At 37.1% G+C, this 17,476-nt stretch overlaps 6 protein-coding genes across 9 annotated transcripts; 4 read left to right on the top strand and 2 right to left on the bottom strand.

The window, feature by feature from the left end:
* Nucleotides 1-474: 474 nt before the first annotated feature.
* paox (polyamine oxidase) lies at nt 475-4,565 on the top strand. Its single transcript, XM_020921453.2, has 10 exons — nt 475-784; nt 1,445-1,621; nt 1,924-2,051; nt 2,135-2,310; nt 2,472-2,650; nt 2,760-2,929; nt 3,013-3,098; nt 3,421-3,533; nt 3,602-3,750; nt 3,967-4,565. The coding sequence occupies exons 1-10, from the start codon at nt 613-615 to the stop codon at nt 4,111-4,113; spliced, it is 1,497 nt and encodes a 498-aa protein (XP_020777112.1). The 5' UTR covers nt 475-612; the 3' UTR covers nt 4,114-4,565.
* A 125-nt stretch (nt 4,566-4,690) lies between these two features.
* Nucleotides 4,691-6,648, top strand: mtg1 (mitochondrial ribosome-associated GTPase 1). Of its 2 annotated transcripts, none has more exons than XM_055163074.1 (11): nt 4,691-4,935; nt 5,003-5,069; nt 5,172-5,274; nt 5,344-5,430; nt 5,520-5,576; nt 5,647-5,737; nt 5,831-5,892; nt 5,965-6,061; nt 6,144-6,225; nt 6,301-6,409; nt 6,490-6,648. In XM_055163074.1, exons 1-11 carry the CDS (start codon nt 4,833-4,835, stop codon nt 6,496-6,498), a joined length of 867 nt encoding a protein of 288 aa, XP_055019049.1. In that variant the 5' UTR covers nt 4,691-4,832; the 3' UTR covers nt 6,499-6,648. The 2 variants fall into 2 exon arrangements, with proteins under 2 accessions (XP_055019049.1, XP_055019047.1); XM_055163072.1 differs by having other exon boundaries at nt 6,301-6,413.
* A 20-nt stretch (nt 6,649-6,668) lies between these two features.
* On the bottom strand, nt 6,669-8,354 carry sprn (shadow of prion protein). 2 transcript variants are annotated; one of them, XM_055163090.1, is made up of 2 exons: nt 8,247-8,354; nt 6,669-7,863 (listed from the first exon to the last, which is right to left on the bottom strand). In XM_055163090.1, exon 2 carries the CDS (start codon nt 7,861-7,863, stop codon nt 7,396-7,398), a length of 468 nt encoding a protein of 155 aa, XP_055019065.1. In that variant the 5' UTR covers nt 8,247-8,354; the 3' UTR covers nt 6,669-7,395. The 2 variants fall into 2 exon arrangements, with proteins under 2 accessions (XP_055019065.1, XP_055019066.1); XM_055163091.1 differs by having other exon boundaries at nt 8,310-8,353.
* Nucleotides 8,355-8,633: 279 nt separating this feature from the next.
* echs1 (enoyl CoA hydratase, short chain, 1, mitochondrial) lies at nt 8,634-11,170 on the top strand. Its single transcript, XM_020921469.2, has 8 exons — nt 8,634-8,836; nt 9,307-9,504; nt 9,575-9,702; nt 10,121-10,220; nt 10,303-10,407; nt 10,485-10,604; nt 10,695-10,762; nt 10,842-11,170. Exons 1-8 carry the CDS (start codon nt 8,746-8,748, stop codon nt 10,905-10,907), a joined length of 876 nt encoding a protein of 291 aa, XP_020777128.1. The 5' UTR covers nt 8,634-8,745; the 3' UTR covers nt 10,908-11,170.
* A 252-nt stretch (nt 11,171-11,422) lies between these two features.
* fuom (fucose mutarotase) lies at nt 11,423-13,654 on the top strand. 2 transcript variants are annotated; one of them, XM_020921479.2, is made up of 6 exons: nt 11,427-12,563; nt 12,773-12,841; nt 12,964-13,034; nt 13,121-13,219; nt 13,279-13,352; nt 13,436-13,654. In XM_020921479.2, exons 1-6 carry the CDS (start codon nt 12,479-12,481, stop codon nt 13,500-13,502), a joined length of 465 nt encoding a protein of 154 aa, XP_020777138.1. In that variant the 5' UTR covers nt 11,427-12,478; the 3' UTR covers nt 13,503-13,654. The 2 variants fall into 2 exon arrangements, with proteins under 2 accessions (XP_055019064.1, XP_020777138.1); XM_055163089.1 differs by having other exon boundaries at nt 11,423-12,563; nt 13,121-13,352.
* Nucleotides 13,655-13,734: 80 nt separating this feature from the next.
* Nucleotides 13,735-17,194, bottom strand: si:ch211-217g15.3 (uncharacterized protein LOC368914 homolog). Its single transcript, XM_055162970.1, has 6 exons — nt 17,050-17,194; nt 16,500-16,659; nt 15,383-15,435; nt 15,238-15,301; nt 14,512-14,549; nt 13,735-14,428 (listed from the first exon to the last, which is right to left on the bottom strand). The coding sequence occupies exons 3-6, from the start codon at nt 15,388-15,390 to the stop codon at nt 13,735-13,737; spliced, it is 804 nt and encodes a 267-aa protein (XP_055018945.1). The 5' UTR covers nt 15,391-15,435; nt 16,500-16,659; nt 17,050-17,194.
* Nucleotides 17,195-17,476: the final 282 nt, after the last annotated feature.

The raw sequence follows: 17,476 nt of genomic DNA, 5'->3' as shown, positions 1-17,476 counted from the left end.
ACAATAGTAGTATTCTGAGAGAGTGGGTGGATTCTAGTCTTTATGCTGCTTAGAAAATGCCTTGCCTTGGTCAAATTGGTCTGTTTTATTATGGCCTTACATAAGATGCAAATCCCTTTTGACAGATTTTGGTGCCCACCTAAAATTAAGTCTTGAAATCAGGAACACATTCACATTAAATATAAACTACCCTATATGATACTGACAGCAGTTCAAGTAGGCTATTCAGAGATGAAAAAACTGCTGACCTCAAAAGATCCCCATTATAAATATACTGTATGTATATGGCTAAGCCTATTATTTAGGTCTATAAAACTGTTAAATATGTAGGCCTACAGACATCTCAGAAATATATATTTATGTTGTCCTTTGTGTTGTTTTTATGTGGTGGTAAATCAAAGATTAATTCCTAATTCGATAAACACTAAATTCTGGTCTGGTTATTATTTTGAAAGTATAACCGGAAGTAGTATTCTCATGTGACCTTCAGTTCTGTTTGTAAAAAAGATTCCGTGGAGTGGAAGGCCGTCCAGTCCGTTCCGCTACATTTTGCTCTTTAACTAATTTTCACAATCCCTGGCCGTTGTGTGTATTCAAGATAAAACTGTCCATATGGACACCGTGAAATCAGGAAGCACACAACGGGGCGCTAAAATCGTAATAGTAGGAAGCGGAGTAGCAGGAATATCAGCGGCGGTGGCACTCACAGCCGCAGGTTTTACAGATGTCCACATTCTTGAGGCGACAGGGCGGAGCGGAGGAAGGATCAAGACCGGGAGACTGGGTAAGAAATGTCTCTTTCACTGGGGAAAAGAGGGAAGGTCAAGTGTGATCATTTGGATGTTAAAATTCAACACTGAATGTGACAGATGATGTGAAAGTTACCAGTATCAGTAAGCCCAGTGATATAGGTTGTCATGTTAAGAATTTTAAAGCACTGAATTTCTGCGTAATATTAAATTGCTACGTTGTAGCAAAAAGTCACACTTTACCCATTGTTATTAACATCATTTGTTTACATGCTTTACATACATCCTGCAGCCTTCTTCAGAAACATCACTTGATGGCTGCTTGAACAGGAAAAAAACTGAAATTATCCACGTTAACTGCGCTGAAAGAACATAAAAAAGACATGTCCCAAAATCATCACATTTCTGAATAAGGCTACCAGATACTGCTCAAACATGTAAAGCAAGCAAACCAAGAGTCCTGTTTGACAAAACGATTGAGTACTTAATTGTTTAAAACAGAAGACAGCATGAAGCTTTACCAAAGACAAAAAATGTCAATATTGGATCTAAGTCACCTTTCCTGTATTTAAAGCAACTAGGTAAACTGTTATTATAGTTTTAGTAGTAGTTATTATAGTCTTTCAACTGCAAAAAATAACCTGCAGGATGCATTCGAGATTAATTATAAACCCAGCTCTGTAATGTTTCCGCAGGCGATAATATTGTGGAGATAGGAGCCAACTGGATCCATGGGCCAAGTGAAGATAACCCAGTATTCTGTCTGGCTCGTCAGTATGGCCTGCTGGACCCAGAGGCGCTCACACCCGAAAACCAGACCATGGATGTTGGAGGACACCCCCCCTGGGTTCCTAACTATTTCACCAGCTCAGGTTAAAAATTTATATTGAAATGTAAATAAATCCAATAAAAAATACACACCACATCATCCACATAATGCCCTATTAAAGTATCTGGATATTTTTGATAATAACAGCAGAACTGATTAGATCAACAACATGATTTAAAGTTCAGATAAGGGTTACATGTACAGTTTAAATTGAGGTTGGGCAAGAAGTAACTTTGGTTAAGGTTAGAATCAGTTTTCAGGAAATAAAATCAATGAGGTGTCCAAACTTAAGAAAGCATACATGTATCTTTATTATGTATGAACTTTTGTTTTATTACCTTCAAGGCCGCAAGCTGGATGTAGAATGCATACTTCCCCTTCAGATGGCATGTCTTGAAATCCTCGATGAAAGTTCTTTGTTTGAGGGCAAAGAAGAGCCTTTTCCCAGTGTAGGAGAATTCATTCACTCAAAGGTATACCCTTATGCTCCACAGAGGCATTTGCATTCAGTAGTTTTTATGCTGATGACTAATGACAGCCCTTTCATGGTACACAGGCCACAGAGAAGTGGGGAGATGCAGACACAGTCACCAGATCCTTAGTTTTTTCTGTAGTCAGTAACATGCTGAAGGTGGAGTGCTGTGTCAATGGGACTCACAGTTTGGATGAAATAGGTCTTGGCGCATTTGGCTTGTACAAGACTCTACCAGGACTTGACTGCACATTTCCAAAGTTAGTACTCTTATTTATTATTACACTGCATACATTTTATTATATTATAAACAATGCTATTTAAGTAACTGGATTAAAAAAGTACCCACAGATTATTGTATTGATGTATCCCCATTTATGTATGTGTTTAATTTATGTGCATGTCTCTCCATTTTTGGCAGAGGTTATGAAGGTTTAATAAAGAACCTGCTTTTGGAGCTCCCTCCAGATACTGTGAAGTACAATTGTCCCGTTCGCTGCATTGAGTGGAACGACACAGAGACAGAGAGCCCTGTTGTAGTCGAGTGTGAAGATGGAACGAGGATGACAGCAGACCATGTTATTGTCACAGTATCCCTGGGTATGTTTCATCTGTGGCTTTTTAATGATTAATAATAGTGGTTACAAAGTAATTCTTAGTTACTGAAGCCTTCAGATGAGATTAGGCCCTCTGACTCATTTTCTCACAGGATACCTCAAGAAACATCATTCAACATTGTTTCGACCTCCTCTTCCTCTTCACAAACTGCACTCAATTCAGAAACAAGGTTTTGGCACAAACAATAAAATATTTGTGGAGTTTGATTCAGCCTGGTGGGATGATGACTGTGAGGTCATGCATTTCTTGTGGGAAGATGAAGTGAGATTTCTTCCAAAATGTTTTGTAATCATTGGTCATGTGTATTGCTAAATAGTTTACATTTTTGCTCTGTGATCTTTCAGAATCTCTTGGTGGATAAAGAGTTGGACCTACAGTCTTCATGGATAAAGAAGTTATTTGGCTTCACTGTGTTGAAACCCATTGAAAGGTTAGGAAAATGAATAAAACCTAAAAATACATCTACAAAGACACGCTTTAGTGGTTTTATGAGAATATAGAACAGGTATCTAGTCACTCACTCACTCACTATGATGTTGCAAAGCAGGTTGCTCATTTTGCTACACTTCTAGAAATTAGACAATTTACAGTGTCAAGGTTGTAATATTTACTTTGTTCGGCACTTTTTCTTCATAAGATGCAACATCTTATGATTTATTGCTGCAAAAATATATTTGAGGCATCTCGCCAACAAGCGAAATGGTAACATCTCAGTGTAATGTAAAGTTTCTTTTTTTCCCGTGTGCCCACAGATATGGTCATCTTCTTTGTGGCTGGATGGCCGGCCATGAATCTGAGTACATGGAGACCCTTTCTGATCAAGAGGTGACACAAGCTATAACTCAACTTATAAGAAGATTCACAGGTCAGTTCAGTAACCAAGTATAAGTATAAACTAATTTTGACAGTTTACTGATAAATTAAACTGTTCAGGTAACCCCATCCTCACACCAAAGAGGGTTCTGCGCTCCCAGTGGTTTCATAATCCGTGGACTTGTGGATCGTACAGTTTCCCAGGAAAAGGCTGCTCATTACAGGACCTCAAAAATCTGGGGGAACCTCTTCCAACAACTGGATCACAGGTAAACAGTTTTTATGTTGTAGGGAAAGCAACTAGAAACCTGTAATCTGTAAAGTGTTTACCAAACAAGTAAGAACAAAATGTCCACATACATCCCATAGATTAAGGCCACATTTGTAAAAAAGACCTCAATTATTTTTGACACTGAATTCAAATAGCATAAAAACCGTGAATGAATGAAAATTAATTAAGAGGTAACTGTCCCTTTGTCTTTCAGCCACTGCAGGTGCTGTTTGCTGGTGAGGCCACTCATCCTTGTTTCTTCTCTACGGTCCATGGGGCTCTGCTATCAGGACGGAGAGAGGCAGACAGACTCATCTCTCACTTCAACACTTCCACGGATCCTGTTATATCAAAACTTTAGATCATAAATTAACTATGCAGCGTATGAATTATTTCCACTTCATGAAAACATGACTTGGCATTTGTACTTGATAAATATGGATGATTAAGATAAGGCCTTATTCAAAATGTCAGTGATGTTTCAGAGAGCAGATCTGATTGACACTTGGATTCTTATTGGGGTTTTGAACATTCTTTTATTTTTGAGAATTGATTATGTTAATTCTGTACTATGACCATTCTTGCTCAATGTTGATTCTTTTTTAATTTTTTTAAGTAAAATAATAATAAAAAAAAAAGTAATATTTGTAAAAAAGTGGCCCTAAAATAATTTATATTTAACCCATCTAATATTTTTATGATATAAATAAAAGTGTATTTGTTTAAATGTTTATGGTTTGTGCCTCACTTAATATTGTCTTGCAATTCTAATCTGAAACCTGCGAGAATTAAAACTCATTTAATGTCTGATAATTAACCTACTTAGCAGTTTTACTGATCAAAGTATTTACTATTTTAACATCTCAAATCGTCATTACCTTTTGTTCCTGCAAGACCTTCACTTTAACGTTAGAGGGCAGTATTGCAGACAATAATTGCAGTGTTCCCGGAACCACAAAGCGTGGCAGCTATATCCAGTCGACCTGTAAACATTGTAACATATGGAACCATCACCCCAGCTCAATCGTCATTTCTTTTGCTTCTTCACTCTGTATTGATCATTTATTGAAGAGTGGGGGGATGAAGCTCTATCAAGCACTTTGTAATGTTGGCAGTTTCAGAAACGCGTTTGACTTTGGTGGACGGGACGTGGTGCACTGGTTCCCTGGACACATGGCAAAAGGTTGAACGAACTGACTTCAAAATAAAGCTTCAGCTGAATTCTGTATACATTGTGTGTTTTGCTTTAGGGTTGAAGCAGATGAGAGCCAACCTGAAGAATGTGGACTGCATTATAGAAATACACGATGCCAGAATATCCTCAAATTCCTGTATATCTCTCTATTGTAAATGTATGATTTGTGTTGGTTTGTGTATACCTAAACGTTTTCATTTCTAATTCTTTGACTATAACCACATTCCCTTTTCTGGGAGAAACCCTGTGTTTCAAGAGACTTTGGGTGTCAGGCCACACCTTCTAGTTTTGAACAAGATGGATTTAGCTGACATATCACAGAAACAAGTCTGTAAGATACAGTCATTTCATATGCATGTGATTCTTAATAATTGAAAAATTTGTTTATGTCTACAGAGAATACAGGAACGGCTGCACAGAAATGGAATCCAAAAAGTTCTATTCACAGACTGTCTAAAACAAAGGGATGAAAACGTTAAAAAGGTTATTTAAACAATTTTCACCTACTATGCTGTTGTTATCCATACCCTAGATGCTATATTTTTACTTATGTATTTACTTTATTTCTATAGTTGGTGCCAAAGGTGATGGAAATTCTTGAAAATAATCCACGTTTCAACAGAGATGAGGTACTTGCACAAGATATTTATAGAAACTTTTTTTTTTTTTTTTCTCAAATACTTTGTTTTATGCTTGCAGAATCTAGATTATTGTTTAATGGTCATTGGAGTTCCCAATGTTGGAAAGTCATCTCTTATTAACTCATTGAGACGGACATATTTAAAAAAAGGTAAGAGAAAACAGTACCATGAAAAGGAAATTAAATGTACAAAAATAAATGCACTTGTAGTTTCTATTTAGATGATGTATTTTCTTCCCTCAGGCCATGCATCTCGAGTTGGAGGAGAGCCTGGCATAACAAAAGCTGTCCTGACTAAAATACAGGTTTCATGCAATTAATTGTCTAGAAATATATTCATGATATAAATGGATATTTAAATTAAACATTTTTTTTAGGTCTGTGAACGGCCAGTAATGCATTTGTTAGACACTCCGGGGGTCTTACCTCCTAAAATAAATGATGTTGAAACAGGAATGAAGTTGGCTTTATGTGGCAAGTGACATTCATGCATTGCAGTAAACCTATTATGTAAAGTATATATTTTTGTATATTGTATATATTTGCTCATATTCAGGTACTATACTGGACCATTTAGTCGGAGAAGAAATCATTGCAGATTACTTGCTCTATTCTTTGAACCGTCTCCAAAAATTCAAGTTAGTTTCTTTTCTATAAACCTCAATATATACATGAATTTTCAATGCTGTTTTACACTCGTCTTTTATGGCCAGCTACGTTGAAAGATATGACCTTCAAGAGCCTTGCGACGATATCCAACATGTCCTTAAGCGTATATCAGTTAAACTTGGAAAGACCCAAAGAGTTAAAGCTATTACTGGAGTAGGTAAGGGAAGTGTTCTGGTCACAATTAGATACCATAATTAACACAATGTAAAGTTTTTTTTTTTTTACATCCACAGGGAATGTGACCATCACGGTCCCAAACTACAGTGCTGCAGCATATGATTTCATCCGAGCGTTTAGGAAAGGAGAACTTGGACGAGTGATGCTGGACTGAACCAAACCACAGAAAAACATTCATAATTGCACAAGACTGTAAATAAAGGAAATAAACTACAGTTAACTGAGGTATGGCCTTTAATTTAGTGATAACGTGTAAAGAATAGATTTACATACATATATTTACAGAAGTGCTCTTGCAACTATTCAAGTGCATACAAATATGAAAACAGTGTTGCTCCTGAGTGTCTCAGCGGGTAAAAAAGCTCAAGTCACTTCAGAAAAGTACAAGTAAAAGACATGTATAAATTGGTTAAATTTAAATTAACTTTTTAAAATCTTAGCTTTCATTTGAACAAGAAATACACTTTGATTATTAACAGCAATACAGTGTGTAAAGTCATTTTTTGGATATTTCAACTTAATAATAGCTTTTGGTGTATCACAACAAAATGTAGAGGATGAGGGACAGCTCCTAAACATGGATTATACTCTTGTTTTTGTGAATTCTTACACAGTATGGCACTGGTATTTTAATATGATGAAAATATGTTTATTTAGCAGCTTTATATTATTTAAGTATGTACAGATCTATAAAGTATTTGAATTTGGCACCTTCATTTTTATAAAAACAATGTAGGTGAAGGTGCAAGTGTCTTTTTATGACACGTTGCATACAGTGCTGGTAATGCAGATTTGGCAGTTGGAACAGATAGATAATGTTAGAGATACAGTACAAGTACAGGGATCAGTTCACATATTTGTGATTGTCCACTTCAACAGTTTTTTCCAGCTCAAGGAAAAGACACAGGGCAGACATAAGGGTCCAGATCCTCATTAAAACAGTCGTAACCTGTGAAACATTTCTACAGTGCAGTGCTGTGGAAGAGCATGTTTAAAGTGAGAAAAGCAGCAACAACAACAAACACCAGCTGAGGAAGAGAGTATTCACTTTTACAGGAGCCGGACAGTTGTGCATCAAAGTAGTTTGTCCTGTTGTAGTAGTCCAGCTCTTCTTCTGAGCTGTCTGCGTTACTGCGGCGATAGGCGGAGGCATACCAACCATCTGCTGTTAAAGCCACTGCTGCTCCTGCTGCCGCTGCAGCTGCCACTCTCACTGGGGACGTGCGGCCTGCCGCTCGAAAGCGAGACCGGGTTCCACCAAAGGGGCCCCCTGCCCTGTAGCTGCCCGCAGTAGAGCTACGAGAAGGAGACCCTCGAGAGGACCCCCTGGACCCTCCTCGGCCCCCTTTAGACAGAACAGGGTCACACAGGAACGCACAGAACAGGAGGCAGATCCAGCATGTTGCAACCAGCTGGTTCATTCCTAACATCTACAAACAGAACGGTAACTGGTGAAATAAATGCACCCACACACACTGTAAACAAGTAGGTTTAGTAATAGATAAGGTGAATATGAGCAATTAGACCATTAACAATTAACTAATAATAATGATGAATGTAACTGTATTATAATAGCAATAGCAGCTGTAGGCCTGAGCCATAATATCACAACAAAAACGACCCAATAATCATAACATTAGGGATGTGAAGCCTGCTTTGGGCATAGAGCTTTTGAAATGTGCTAAATCACACATCCTTATAATGAGACATTGTAGTCTACACTTACGACATGTCAAAACATTTAACGACTGTAACCCAAGCTGATTTAAATGTACGAATATCTTAATTGTTTTAGACCAATAATTAGCCCAACCTTAACGTGCCGCTGTCCACCCTTTTAGTTTAGATCGTTTTTCATTGTGTACAATGTACTAACCTCTAATCGACGACTATTGTTTTCTAACCCTTTCTATGGCTTCAGTGCAGAGATGCAGAGATGCAGGCTACCGTAAAAAGGCGCGTTCACGCACACGTCCTCTGGAGCGCGTCGCGTAGTTGTGGCACTCAAAATCAACTAATCAGGTTCACGGGACACTGTCGAGACAATTTAAGTTTGTTTGGTTTTATAATGTTGTCCAGATTGCCAATAATGAGATGTGAAAATAATAATAAAAAGCAAACATAAAAGGTACAGCATCACTAAGTGCTACTCCATCTGCCATCTATAGGTGGCAGCTATGAACATTGCCACGAGATGTAACTGCTGTGAAAATTGCAAAGAAGAAAACAAAACAGACCAGAAGCAAGGAACCATTTGTAGCACCACCACAGTTTTATGAGCACCATTCATCTTCGTCGGTCTTGTCACTGTGATGGCTTTTCTGTGCAGAAGTGCGGCTCAGCTCCTCAGACCGTGCAAAACTGCGCCGGTTGCCCTGTCTGCGGCTCGCTTCTGCAGCACAGGTCTGTGTTTACGCAGTAGCCTTTGTATTTTGAGCGTGGCCTGCCACAAAGTCACTCACTGTGGGTCACTGGAAGACTGTTTTGGAAATTTGCGTTGCAGATTTTACCGACAAAACAGCATTTAATTATCTTTTATGGGCATCCATGCATCTTTTATTTTAACCTTCTTTAATGAGTGTTTTTCACATATTACTCTGAGACACTCTTTTAATGCATAAACTATAGTGTAAAATGTGAGTTAAATTGATTTGTAAAGTTGTAATTTCGCTATGCTGTTTAGGTTTTATTACATTAAGTAGCTATATTCCAGTTTACTACTGTAGCTTGTATCCCTGACCTTTCACATAGTAAATGATTAGATAACTTCTAACACTGCCTTCGTGTTGCTGGTATCTACCTCACCTTGGAAAAGCACAATTATTGTTCAGTGAAATGCATGCAGAGTTGATTATGGCTTTGTTTTGGCATAGGTGCTCAGTATGAATACATTGTAGTGGAAAAACGAGGAGAGAAGAATAATGTTGGTTTCATCCAGCTGAACAGACCGAAAGCTTTGAATGCTCTCTGTGACGGTCTGATGAGGGAGGTGGGCCATGCTTTGGACAGTTTTGAAGCTGACAGTGGTGTTGGAGCTATTGTTATTACAGGCAGTGAAAGGGCATTTGCAGGTAAGATTTTCCTTCAGCTGATTTCTAAAAATAAATATTGAGTTGAGTAATATTTAAGTTTTTATTTTAGCTGGAGCTGACATTAAAGAAATGCAAAACCGAACATTTCAAGAGTGTTATGGGGGTAACTTCCTGGCACACTGGAATAGAGTATCAACAGTGAAGAAGCCTGTTATTGCTGCAGTCAATGGGTTTGCTGTAAGTAAGTCCATACCTCTCACAATAGTTACAATTGAAACAATCCTTAACGAATTGTAAAGCTAGCGGTTTGTACATATCCCAAATAAATGTATATTGCAGTTGTGGCAGAAGGGAAGATATAATATTGTTCATGTTATTTTGAAAATATTCACATCTTGAATATCTTGTATATAATTTATAAAAAAGATAGTGTATAAAAACAGTTGATAAAAAAGATATTTTAAATATGGGGATAAAAAATATATATATTAGTGGGTCACATTTGTCTGATACTAAACCTCAAATAATGCATTTAAATTCCCAAAATTTATTCTGATTATAGTTATTGCGAAGCTTAACATATATAAATAGCCTTATTACACTGTGAGCACACAATCCCTTGGGGCCTTATATTCATTTTTTTTTTCCTTTTTAGCTGGGTGGAGGTTGTGAGCTGGCAATGATGTGCGACATCATCTATGCTGGAGAGAAGGCACAGTTTGGCCAACCAGAGATTCTGCTGGGAACTATTCCTGGTAAATATCACCTTGAGATTGAGAGCACTATATTATGTGCTGTATCACAGAAATCATTGGATGTATTGATTCTCATCTGCAGGTGCTGGTGGGACTCAGCGGTTGACTCGTGCAGTGGGAAAGTCTCTTGCTATGGAGATGGTACTGACAGGAGACAGAATCGGTGCACAAGAAGCAAAACAGTCTGGTAAAGAATCACATCATTGTTACCTCTTTCAAACTGCAATAGGATCCCATGTTTTAGCTAATTTTTGTGTTTCTTAGGTTTGGTGAGTAAAGTTCTTCCTGTGGATCAGTTGGTGTCAGAAGCTATTAAATGTGGTGAGAAAATTGCAGCTAATTCCAAGCTTGTGTCTGCCATGGCTAAAGAGGCGGTTAACGCAGGTTTGCATTTCTTTTCAGATATTAATCAAAATAATGCTCCAATTAAAAATACTTTACTGTAATGATGATGTTTTGTTTTTGTTTTTTCAGCTTTTGAACTGACTTTGGCTGAAGGCAATCGTTTAGAAAAGCGGTTATTCCATGCAACATTTGCTACAGTAAGTACTACTCTTAGTAGAAAGCTGGAAATCAACAATGAAAATTATTCTTTTTCTGATGTTGAGATTTTTCTTTCAGGATGATCGTAAAGAGGGTATGACTGCATTTGTAGAGAAGAGAAAAGCAAGTTTCCAAGATAATTAAATTTCAGAGCGCGTTCTTGACTGTATTGCACTGTTCTTATGGTTAATTCAGAAATTAGTGATGAATTACAATATAGAATATGTCATATTTTAGTTGTGATACAATGTGATGCATTGTCTTCATGGCCTCTGGATGTGGTACACTACAACTGATGGAACAGTTTTTGTACACACAAAGAATTTGCCTTTTAACTTACAGAATATGTTTGCATTTTGTATATACATTTTCGAAATAAAGCTATATAGTTGATTACTGTACAATAACGCAGTGTTGATTTTCAGACTGACGAATCAGTAATATTTATGCATCACCGCCAGGTAGCGCTGAAGCACTGCAGTAGACCTGCGTGGCGCGCAGTGCGCTGTCTGTTGATGCGCTATGTGCGCAAATGGCAATTTACACTTCGACAGAAGTGTACACAATTGTTTCAATCACTTTAAATGTCTACATAAAGAAAATAAGCTATGTGAATCCATATTGTAGGCTATTATTTTATTCTAATAAGCGTACATATTTCCAACTAATGTAAATGTGTAGGCCTAAACTAGAGATCTAACGGAAGCCTGCAGCCTATAGGTGAGACCTATTTTTTACTCGAACCTTTCGGGCTATTCATAATATTTTGTCCTTCAAAACTGTAGTCTCTACTTCAAAGAACAGTCCAGAACAAATTTGGCTACTGTGTGCCTGCCTTTGTCCCGCATCTCCAGTCATCTCGGGGCACCTTTATTTCTGATCTTCACAGGACAGCGCCACATACTTCACAAGGCCATGGCCTAATTGATTTTAATTTTCTTTCAATATTTCCTTAGATCTTGCTTTCTTGTCTGCCCCCTGGAACAGACTTTAAAGGAAGAGGGGGAAAAAATGCTCTCCTCTCACTGCAGGGAAGAACAAAAGTCTTCTTCAGAGGGCGAAGAGAGTCCCACTCTGAGGCTACTGAAAGGTCAAAATAATAAATGTAGACTCGCTGCGCACACAAAGGGGGCAAAACGTTACATTTTGGCAGCGTAGAGCCTTATGGCGTGATAAACTCATTTAAAGAACCCCAAATAAAGAGAACCAGCGTGAGTCCAGAGAGCAGAATGGGGCTGTCAGTCCAGCAGACAGGCCTGGCTCCAGCGGGGCCTTTTCTCGGCTCAGCGGCGGCTTCATGAGAAAAAGGAAAATATGCATTCAGAAATAGGCTACAACTTCGGCTATAGAAGCATTATATCAAATACAGCCGATCATTCACGTACTTTTATTTTTCAGACAACTCTGGCCTATTCCTGACTCATTTAATAGCAATAAAATGGGCCACAGCAAAATCATTTGGTTTTATTATTTTTAATCCAAGCTTATATCTATATTTAGCTGAAGTAGGGATCTGACTATTGGTATAGATAGGCTATCCTATTATAACGCAGAACAGCAACCTCACACTGAGCAAAACTCTAACCAACAAGTCGGAGCTGTCAAGTATTTTCTTTTTTAAGATAAACGTCTTTGGAGCAAATGCGGAAGTTGGATTAATAGTATATCTTGCTCTCTAACAATCTTCATTTCCGCAGTTTGTATCGTGGGATATCATGGTTGTGTTGAAAGGAATACCTCATATTCTGTCTCCTGAGTTACTCTATGTTCTGGCTAAGATGGGGCACGGGGACGAACTAGGTAAGTTTTGACTAGCTCATATTTTTAAAAAAGGGATAGGATAGGTTGCGTTATAAAAAGGCTCAATGCGGAGTACAAAGAGCACCTGTCAACTCCTCTGTTTCTATTGGTGACTCAAAGTCAATAGTCTAGGGAATGTGTGTACTGCAGACACTTGTAGCTTGTGGATGGCACAAAAAATATGATTAATCTGGTACCCTGTTTTATAGTGCTTGCTGATGTCAATTTTCCAACATCTTCAATCTGTGTCCATGGCCCAAAAGAGATCAGAGCTGATGGTGAGAGGACTTTAAAACTCCAATGAACCACTTCAAATCATATTTTGGATAATTTTTATTTATTTATTTGTTTATTTATTTATTTATTTTAATTAAATTAAATATGTTGCTAATTTCTTTAGGTTTGGGAATCCCACAACTATTGGAGGCTATTTTGAAACTGATGCCGTTGGACACATATGTTCCCTCTCCTGTACACCCTAATAATCTTGCTCTGATTTCTAATGTGCTTTTTTTTTTCTTTTCTTTTTTTTTATCTAACTGTTGTTATCTGTTCAGGCTGCAGTGATGGTCCTCGTGGACAGTGACAAAAAGAAGGAGTTACCTGTCCCTGTGTGGAACACCTACTCACACATACTGCACCTTAATGGTGCTGAGGTAAAACAAGATAAGAAACATGTGGTGGAAGTTTTAAAACGTAATCTTTTGTTTTGTAGAGTAATCTTGAGCAAGTTGAGCGCTTTGCCTTTTATGAAAGAGCAAAAAAAGCCTTTGCTGTTGTGGCAACAGGGTGCGTGTTGTCCATTATCTCTGCATTATAGAACTAGTTTTATATTTCAAATAATTTTCACTGATATTGTTTCTATTTTGCAGGGAAACAGCTTTGTATGGAAATCTTATACTGAAAAAGGGAGTTCTTTCTGCAGAAGAACTAATGTGATAAACAACATGCATATGTTCAGAATTTTGCATTTGTTTATTATATATGTGTATTATTTGCTTTCAGTTATTGTAAAATTTGTATTTACAAAATAGCATTCAGTTCTGTATTTTGTGATTTTATACTTGTGTTTATTGAAATAAACTTCCATGATTCCATGAAACATAGCATAACTGTTGATTTAGGCCAAACTAGGACAGCGATACATGGCATCCAACTTGATTTAGTAAATTCAGTTATGATACAGGGCATCCAGGTCTTCCTCGGGCTCAGTGTACTTCCTCTGAGTGGGCCAGTCCACGGCAGCAGGGTACACCTTATTGTTGAAAGGGGTCATCTCTGGGACATCTTTGTGATAAACATCATCCATGTCTTCTTCTGGCTCCAGGTAAAGCCTTGCCTGAGTTTCTACCATCACTTCAGGCTCCAATGGAATCAGCTGCATGCTTGAAACATCATCACCATGGTACAAGTCGTCATCGTCTTTCTCTGGCTCAGTGTAAACTGGATGGCCCACTGGTTCACCCTTTGGCTCTATTGGCTCACCCTTATATCCCACCACTAGGGGCGCTAAATACTTGTCCACCTCTTTATCACTGTGATAAAGCTCATCCCAGTCTTCTTCAGGCTCTGTATACCGCCGATATTCTAAGTCTATTCCTTCATTATCTGTGGCATCTTTTACTTGTATTTCAGCAGGAGGGAGGGCATCCTGAATGCCTTCTTCATAGACTTTAATAAGGTTCTCTGTTGAAGGATGTTGGAGTTCATCCAGATCTTCTTCAGTCATTTGGTACTGTTTGCCGTCATCTTCCACACTCTTCCAGATTTTCATATTGGGGTCAATATCAAAACTGGTTTCATCCATGTCTTCAGGAGGCTCCACTTCCACTCCCCAGGAGGCCATACCTTTGTCATCAATGGATCTGTAAAAATATTATGACAGTGAATAGCCTATGTCAAAGCAAACAAGATTTCAGTTTATTTTACTGTGCAAAAGGAAACTTACACCCAACCCTTTTGGACTGCTTCATTGCGAAGTTCATCCTTAAATGTTAAATAATAAATGTTGTTATTTGATAGCAGCCAAATACTCAAAAATTATGAATATTCTCTTCAATACAACTCAAGTTCAATCTAAAAAATACTGCAGAAATAGTGCTTTTAAAACACATTATTGTACAAAAATATGTCTAATAAAGCAGTGCTTTCCAAAGGTTCTTCAGGGAATCCTGAAGTATGAGCGGAGGGTCGCAAGATGACTATCTTGCAACCAAGATGACTATTTGTAGCTGAAAAATTATAATATTGTATTCTGTGTTTTGTAATTTATTAAAATCTGTATTATTTAATGAATTTAGGTCAAATAACACAATAAAGTATACTACTACTACTACTACTACTACTATAATCAACATTAAACCTGATTTAAGATGTTTTGTCACTTAAAATTAATACAACTGTAAATGTAATTTTAAAGTGAGGCTCCCAAGTTGGTTGGATGCTTATTTTGAGGGTTCTTGCCTAAAAAGTTTGAGAACTTCTCTAATATATTAGAATTATTACTTTTACTGGCCATTACTTCTCTTTCATTTACAGCCTTAAGAAATTATAAACACATTGTATCCATAATTTACTTATAGTTTGTTTTAGAGAGAAATAAAAAGGACAAAAGTGGTAGCTTGTAAATAATATCCAATGCTAGTTGTGGTTTTTCACAGTAGTGAGCACTTACCAAGGGTTTTAGTGGCTTTGCTGTGATGCCATTGGTTAGTACAAAAAACAATAACACAGAGGTTCTATAAAAGAAACAATAGAGGTTAGTGTTGCATATTTTTGTTATGAATAAAATAGAATTAAAGAACCTGAAAACGTCTAACCTGAGCATGGCGTCTTTTTGCTGTTAGATCCAAACAAGAAATGATCAGTTGAGCTGCTCAGGAGAGACCAAAGTTCGCTCAATAAAACAGTTACAGATTATGTGTTTGACCTTTGCAATCTCTAAATACCATAACACCAGTGTAATGTAAGTCCATATAAGTAAAAACAAACAAACAAATAAATAAACATAAGTGTATACACTTATGTATTACTAAATGCTTTAAACACATGTAACACAGTTCATGAATCATGATGCACATATGGGCAATTGCCCTGTATGTGCACAGCATCTGAGGAATTCAGCATAAGCCATTTAAACTTAAGAGTATTTGATACTGATATTTATGAGCATTATATCTTGAGTATCTTATGTCATGAGAAATTACACAGTTGCAATACCACATCTATATTCATTTTAGAATAGATTTTTATACTTAATTTATTTCAATTTAAATTAAGTATAATGCATAATAAACATAACAGAAACATAACATAAAATATAAAATATCCAGAAAAAACATCAAAATCAAAGCAATGGTGTAACACAGTCACACTGAAATATCAAATTCACCATCAACACTCATCATATAAATCTCATAAACAATTAATTTGTACTACTCCCATAACCTCTTTCTCCTCATAACAAACCAACTATTGTCTTCTAAGGAATAACCAAAACTGCATAATAAATATGTTACAGAAAAATAACCATAAAACATTTTATAGAAGCACTTAACATGCTATCTCATTATCATTCTATGATAATCTATTCTATGACCTCCTGAGGACCCAAAGTGAAGATCTGGGGACCAAAAGTAGGAATCTTTGCCCTTCAGTAATTAAGCAGTCTAGACTAATGTAAAAGTCATATAAACTGACAAACAAAATTTACTATCACAGCACCACATCTACAAATGTGTTATAACTTAATTGTTGAGTCACTGAAAACTGTTATAACGCAATATATACTGTTATTTGGAGACAACGACCAGGCCTGCACAGTTATTGAGGCCAGCACAAAAGCGATATCATCAGGAAAAGTCACAAACGAAAAAATGTGCAAATACAGAGGAGTTTCATGCCAAGTCTGGAGCTCTTGACACACACAGATCTTACACAGTGAGAGCCTGATACGTCACCCTTCATGGCGCGTTCAAAGGATGGCTCCAGTTTGTCTGCTGTTATCTGCCCTCGCCCGATCAGATCCATGTGTGACAGGCAGCCGTCCGGTCGTCCTCCTCCACTGGTGCTCATAGCATTGACAAAAGGGAAATTGCTTTATGTTTTGGGGGAAAATAGATAATTACTTTTCTGAAAATATGTTTTGAAGAATTTCAATAGAGTACTGGTGATAAACATCTTATGATGAAAGACGAAAGAAGGCTCCATAGTGCATAAGCCTTCAACTCAAAAGATATACAAGATACAATCAAAATAAAACAATGTGTAATATGGGATTAAAATATGAATAAGTAACATTTTACAACACTGATAAAGAGATATCTATGTTTTAACTATTGCTTTTCACATTTTAAAGCATGTTGGATATTAAAGCACACACACACAGTTGTTTTAACAATGGTAGATGTGTATCTGTATATGTATTTAATTTGAATGACAAGCTCTATTGTGCTAATATGGATACAATTTTGGCCTAAATACTGACCATTTAAAAGTGCCGTTTTGGGGTTTTGGCATCTGTGAATGAATATACAGTTCCAGCCAAATGAAACCAGCAGATGATAACCAGGCCAATTGCTCCTACAACAAAAAGAACCAAATAATCAGCACTTGACAGGGACATGCAACACACTGTCACCACCCTAAAACAAACGTGGAGCCAAGAATAAATTGCTTGTCTGTATCTATTTGAATGGAGCACTAAACCATGATTTATGCCCCAGGGACAATGAACATGCTCTAAATGCCACAGCTTGCAACAATTTAGGAGGAAACCACTAAACAAAATATTTGACTCCATTCCCAATTTACTTTTTGTATGCATTTCTATATTAGTACATGCAAATACTACAATCATGAATTCTTCAAGTATAGGTGTCGAGTGTTTTACTAGAAACGAAAAGAAAATATGA

This window comes from Boleophthalmus pectinirostris, unplaced genomic scaffold (assembly GCF_026225935.1).
Source record: "Boleophthalmus pectinirostris isolate CB_2022bp ecotype Guang Dong unplaced genomic scaffold, ASM2622593v1 HiC_scaffold_5, whole genome shotgun sequence".
NCBI classification, from domain to species: Eukaryota; Metazoa; Chordata; class Actinopteri; order Gobiiformes; family Gobiidae; genus Boleophthalmus; species Boleophthalmus pectinirostris.
This window is presented reverse-complemented; position numbering and strand designations above follow the sequence as displayed.

Excerpts from the sequence above, each read along its gene's own strand:
- paox (XM_020921453.2), top strand. The coding sequence starts at position 613 with ATGGACACCGTGAAATCAGGAAGCACACAACGGGGCGCTAAAATCGTA. Across the intron at positions 2,052-2,134 it reads GAGAATTCATTCACTCAAAG|GCCACAGAGAAGTGGGGAGA; the intron begins GTATACCCTTAT and ends CATGGTACACAG. Across the intron at positions 3,534-3,601 it reads ACTTATAAGAAGATTCACAG|GTAACCCCATCCTCACACCA; the intron begins GTCAGTTCAGTA and ends TAAACTGTTCAG.
- mtg1 (XM_055163072.1), top strand. The coding sequence starts at position 4,833 with ATGAAGCTCTATCAAGCACTTTGTAATGTTGGCAGTTTCAGAAACGCG. Across the intron at positions 5,577-5,646 it reads CACGTTTCAACAGAGATGAG|AATCTAGATTATTGTTTAAT; the intron begins GTACTTGCACAA and ends TTATGCTTGCAG. Across the intron at positions 5,893-5,964 it reads CTGTCCTGACTAAAATACAG|GTCTGTGAACGGCCAGTAAT; the intron begins GTTTCATGCAAT and ends CATTTTTTTTAG.
- sprn (XM_055163090.1), bottom strand. The coding sequence starts at position 7,863 with ATGTTAGGAATGAACCAGCTGGTTGCAACATGCTGGATCTGCCTCCTG.
- echs1 (XM_020921469.2), top strand. The coding sequence starts at position 8,746 with ATGGCTTTTCTGTGCAGAAGTGCGGCTCAGCTCCTCAGACCGTGCAAA. Across the intron at positions 10,221-10,302 it reads TCTGCTGGGAACTATTCCTG|GTGCTGGTGGGACTCAGCGG; the intron begins GTAAATATCACC and ends TCTCATCTGCAG. Across the intron at positions 10,763-10,841 it reads TCCATGCAACATTTGCTACA|GATGATCGTAAAGAGGGTAT; the intron begins GTAAGTACTACT and ends TTTTTCTTTCAG.
- fuom (XM_055163089.1), top strand. The coding sequence starts at position 12,479 with ATGGTTGTGTTGAAAGGAATACCTCATATTCTGTCTCCTGAGTTACTC. Across the intron at positions 12,842-12,963 it reads AAAAGAGATCAGAGCTGATG|GTTTGGGAATCCCACAACTA; the intron begins GTGAGAGGACTT and ends TAATTTCTTTAG. Across the intron at positions 13,035-13,120 it reads ACACATATGTTCCCTCTCCT|GCTGCAGTGATGGTCCTCGT; the intron begins GTACACCCTAAT and ends TTATCTGTTCAG.
- si:ch211-217g15.3 (XM_055162970.1), bottom strand. Across the intron at positions 14,550-15,237 it reads CAAAGCCACTAAAACCCTTG|GATGAACTTCGCAATGAAGC; the intron begins GTAAGTGCTCAC and ends TTAACATTTAAG. Across the intron at positions 14,429-14,511 it reads GCAGTCCAAAAGGGTTGGGT|ATCCATTGATGACAAAGGTA; the intron begins GTAAGTTTCCTT and ends ATATTTTTACAG.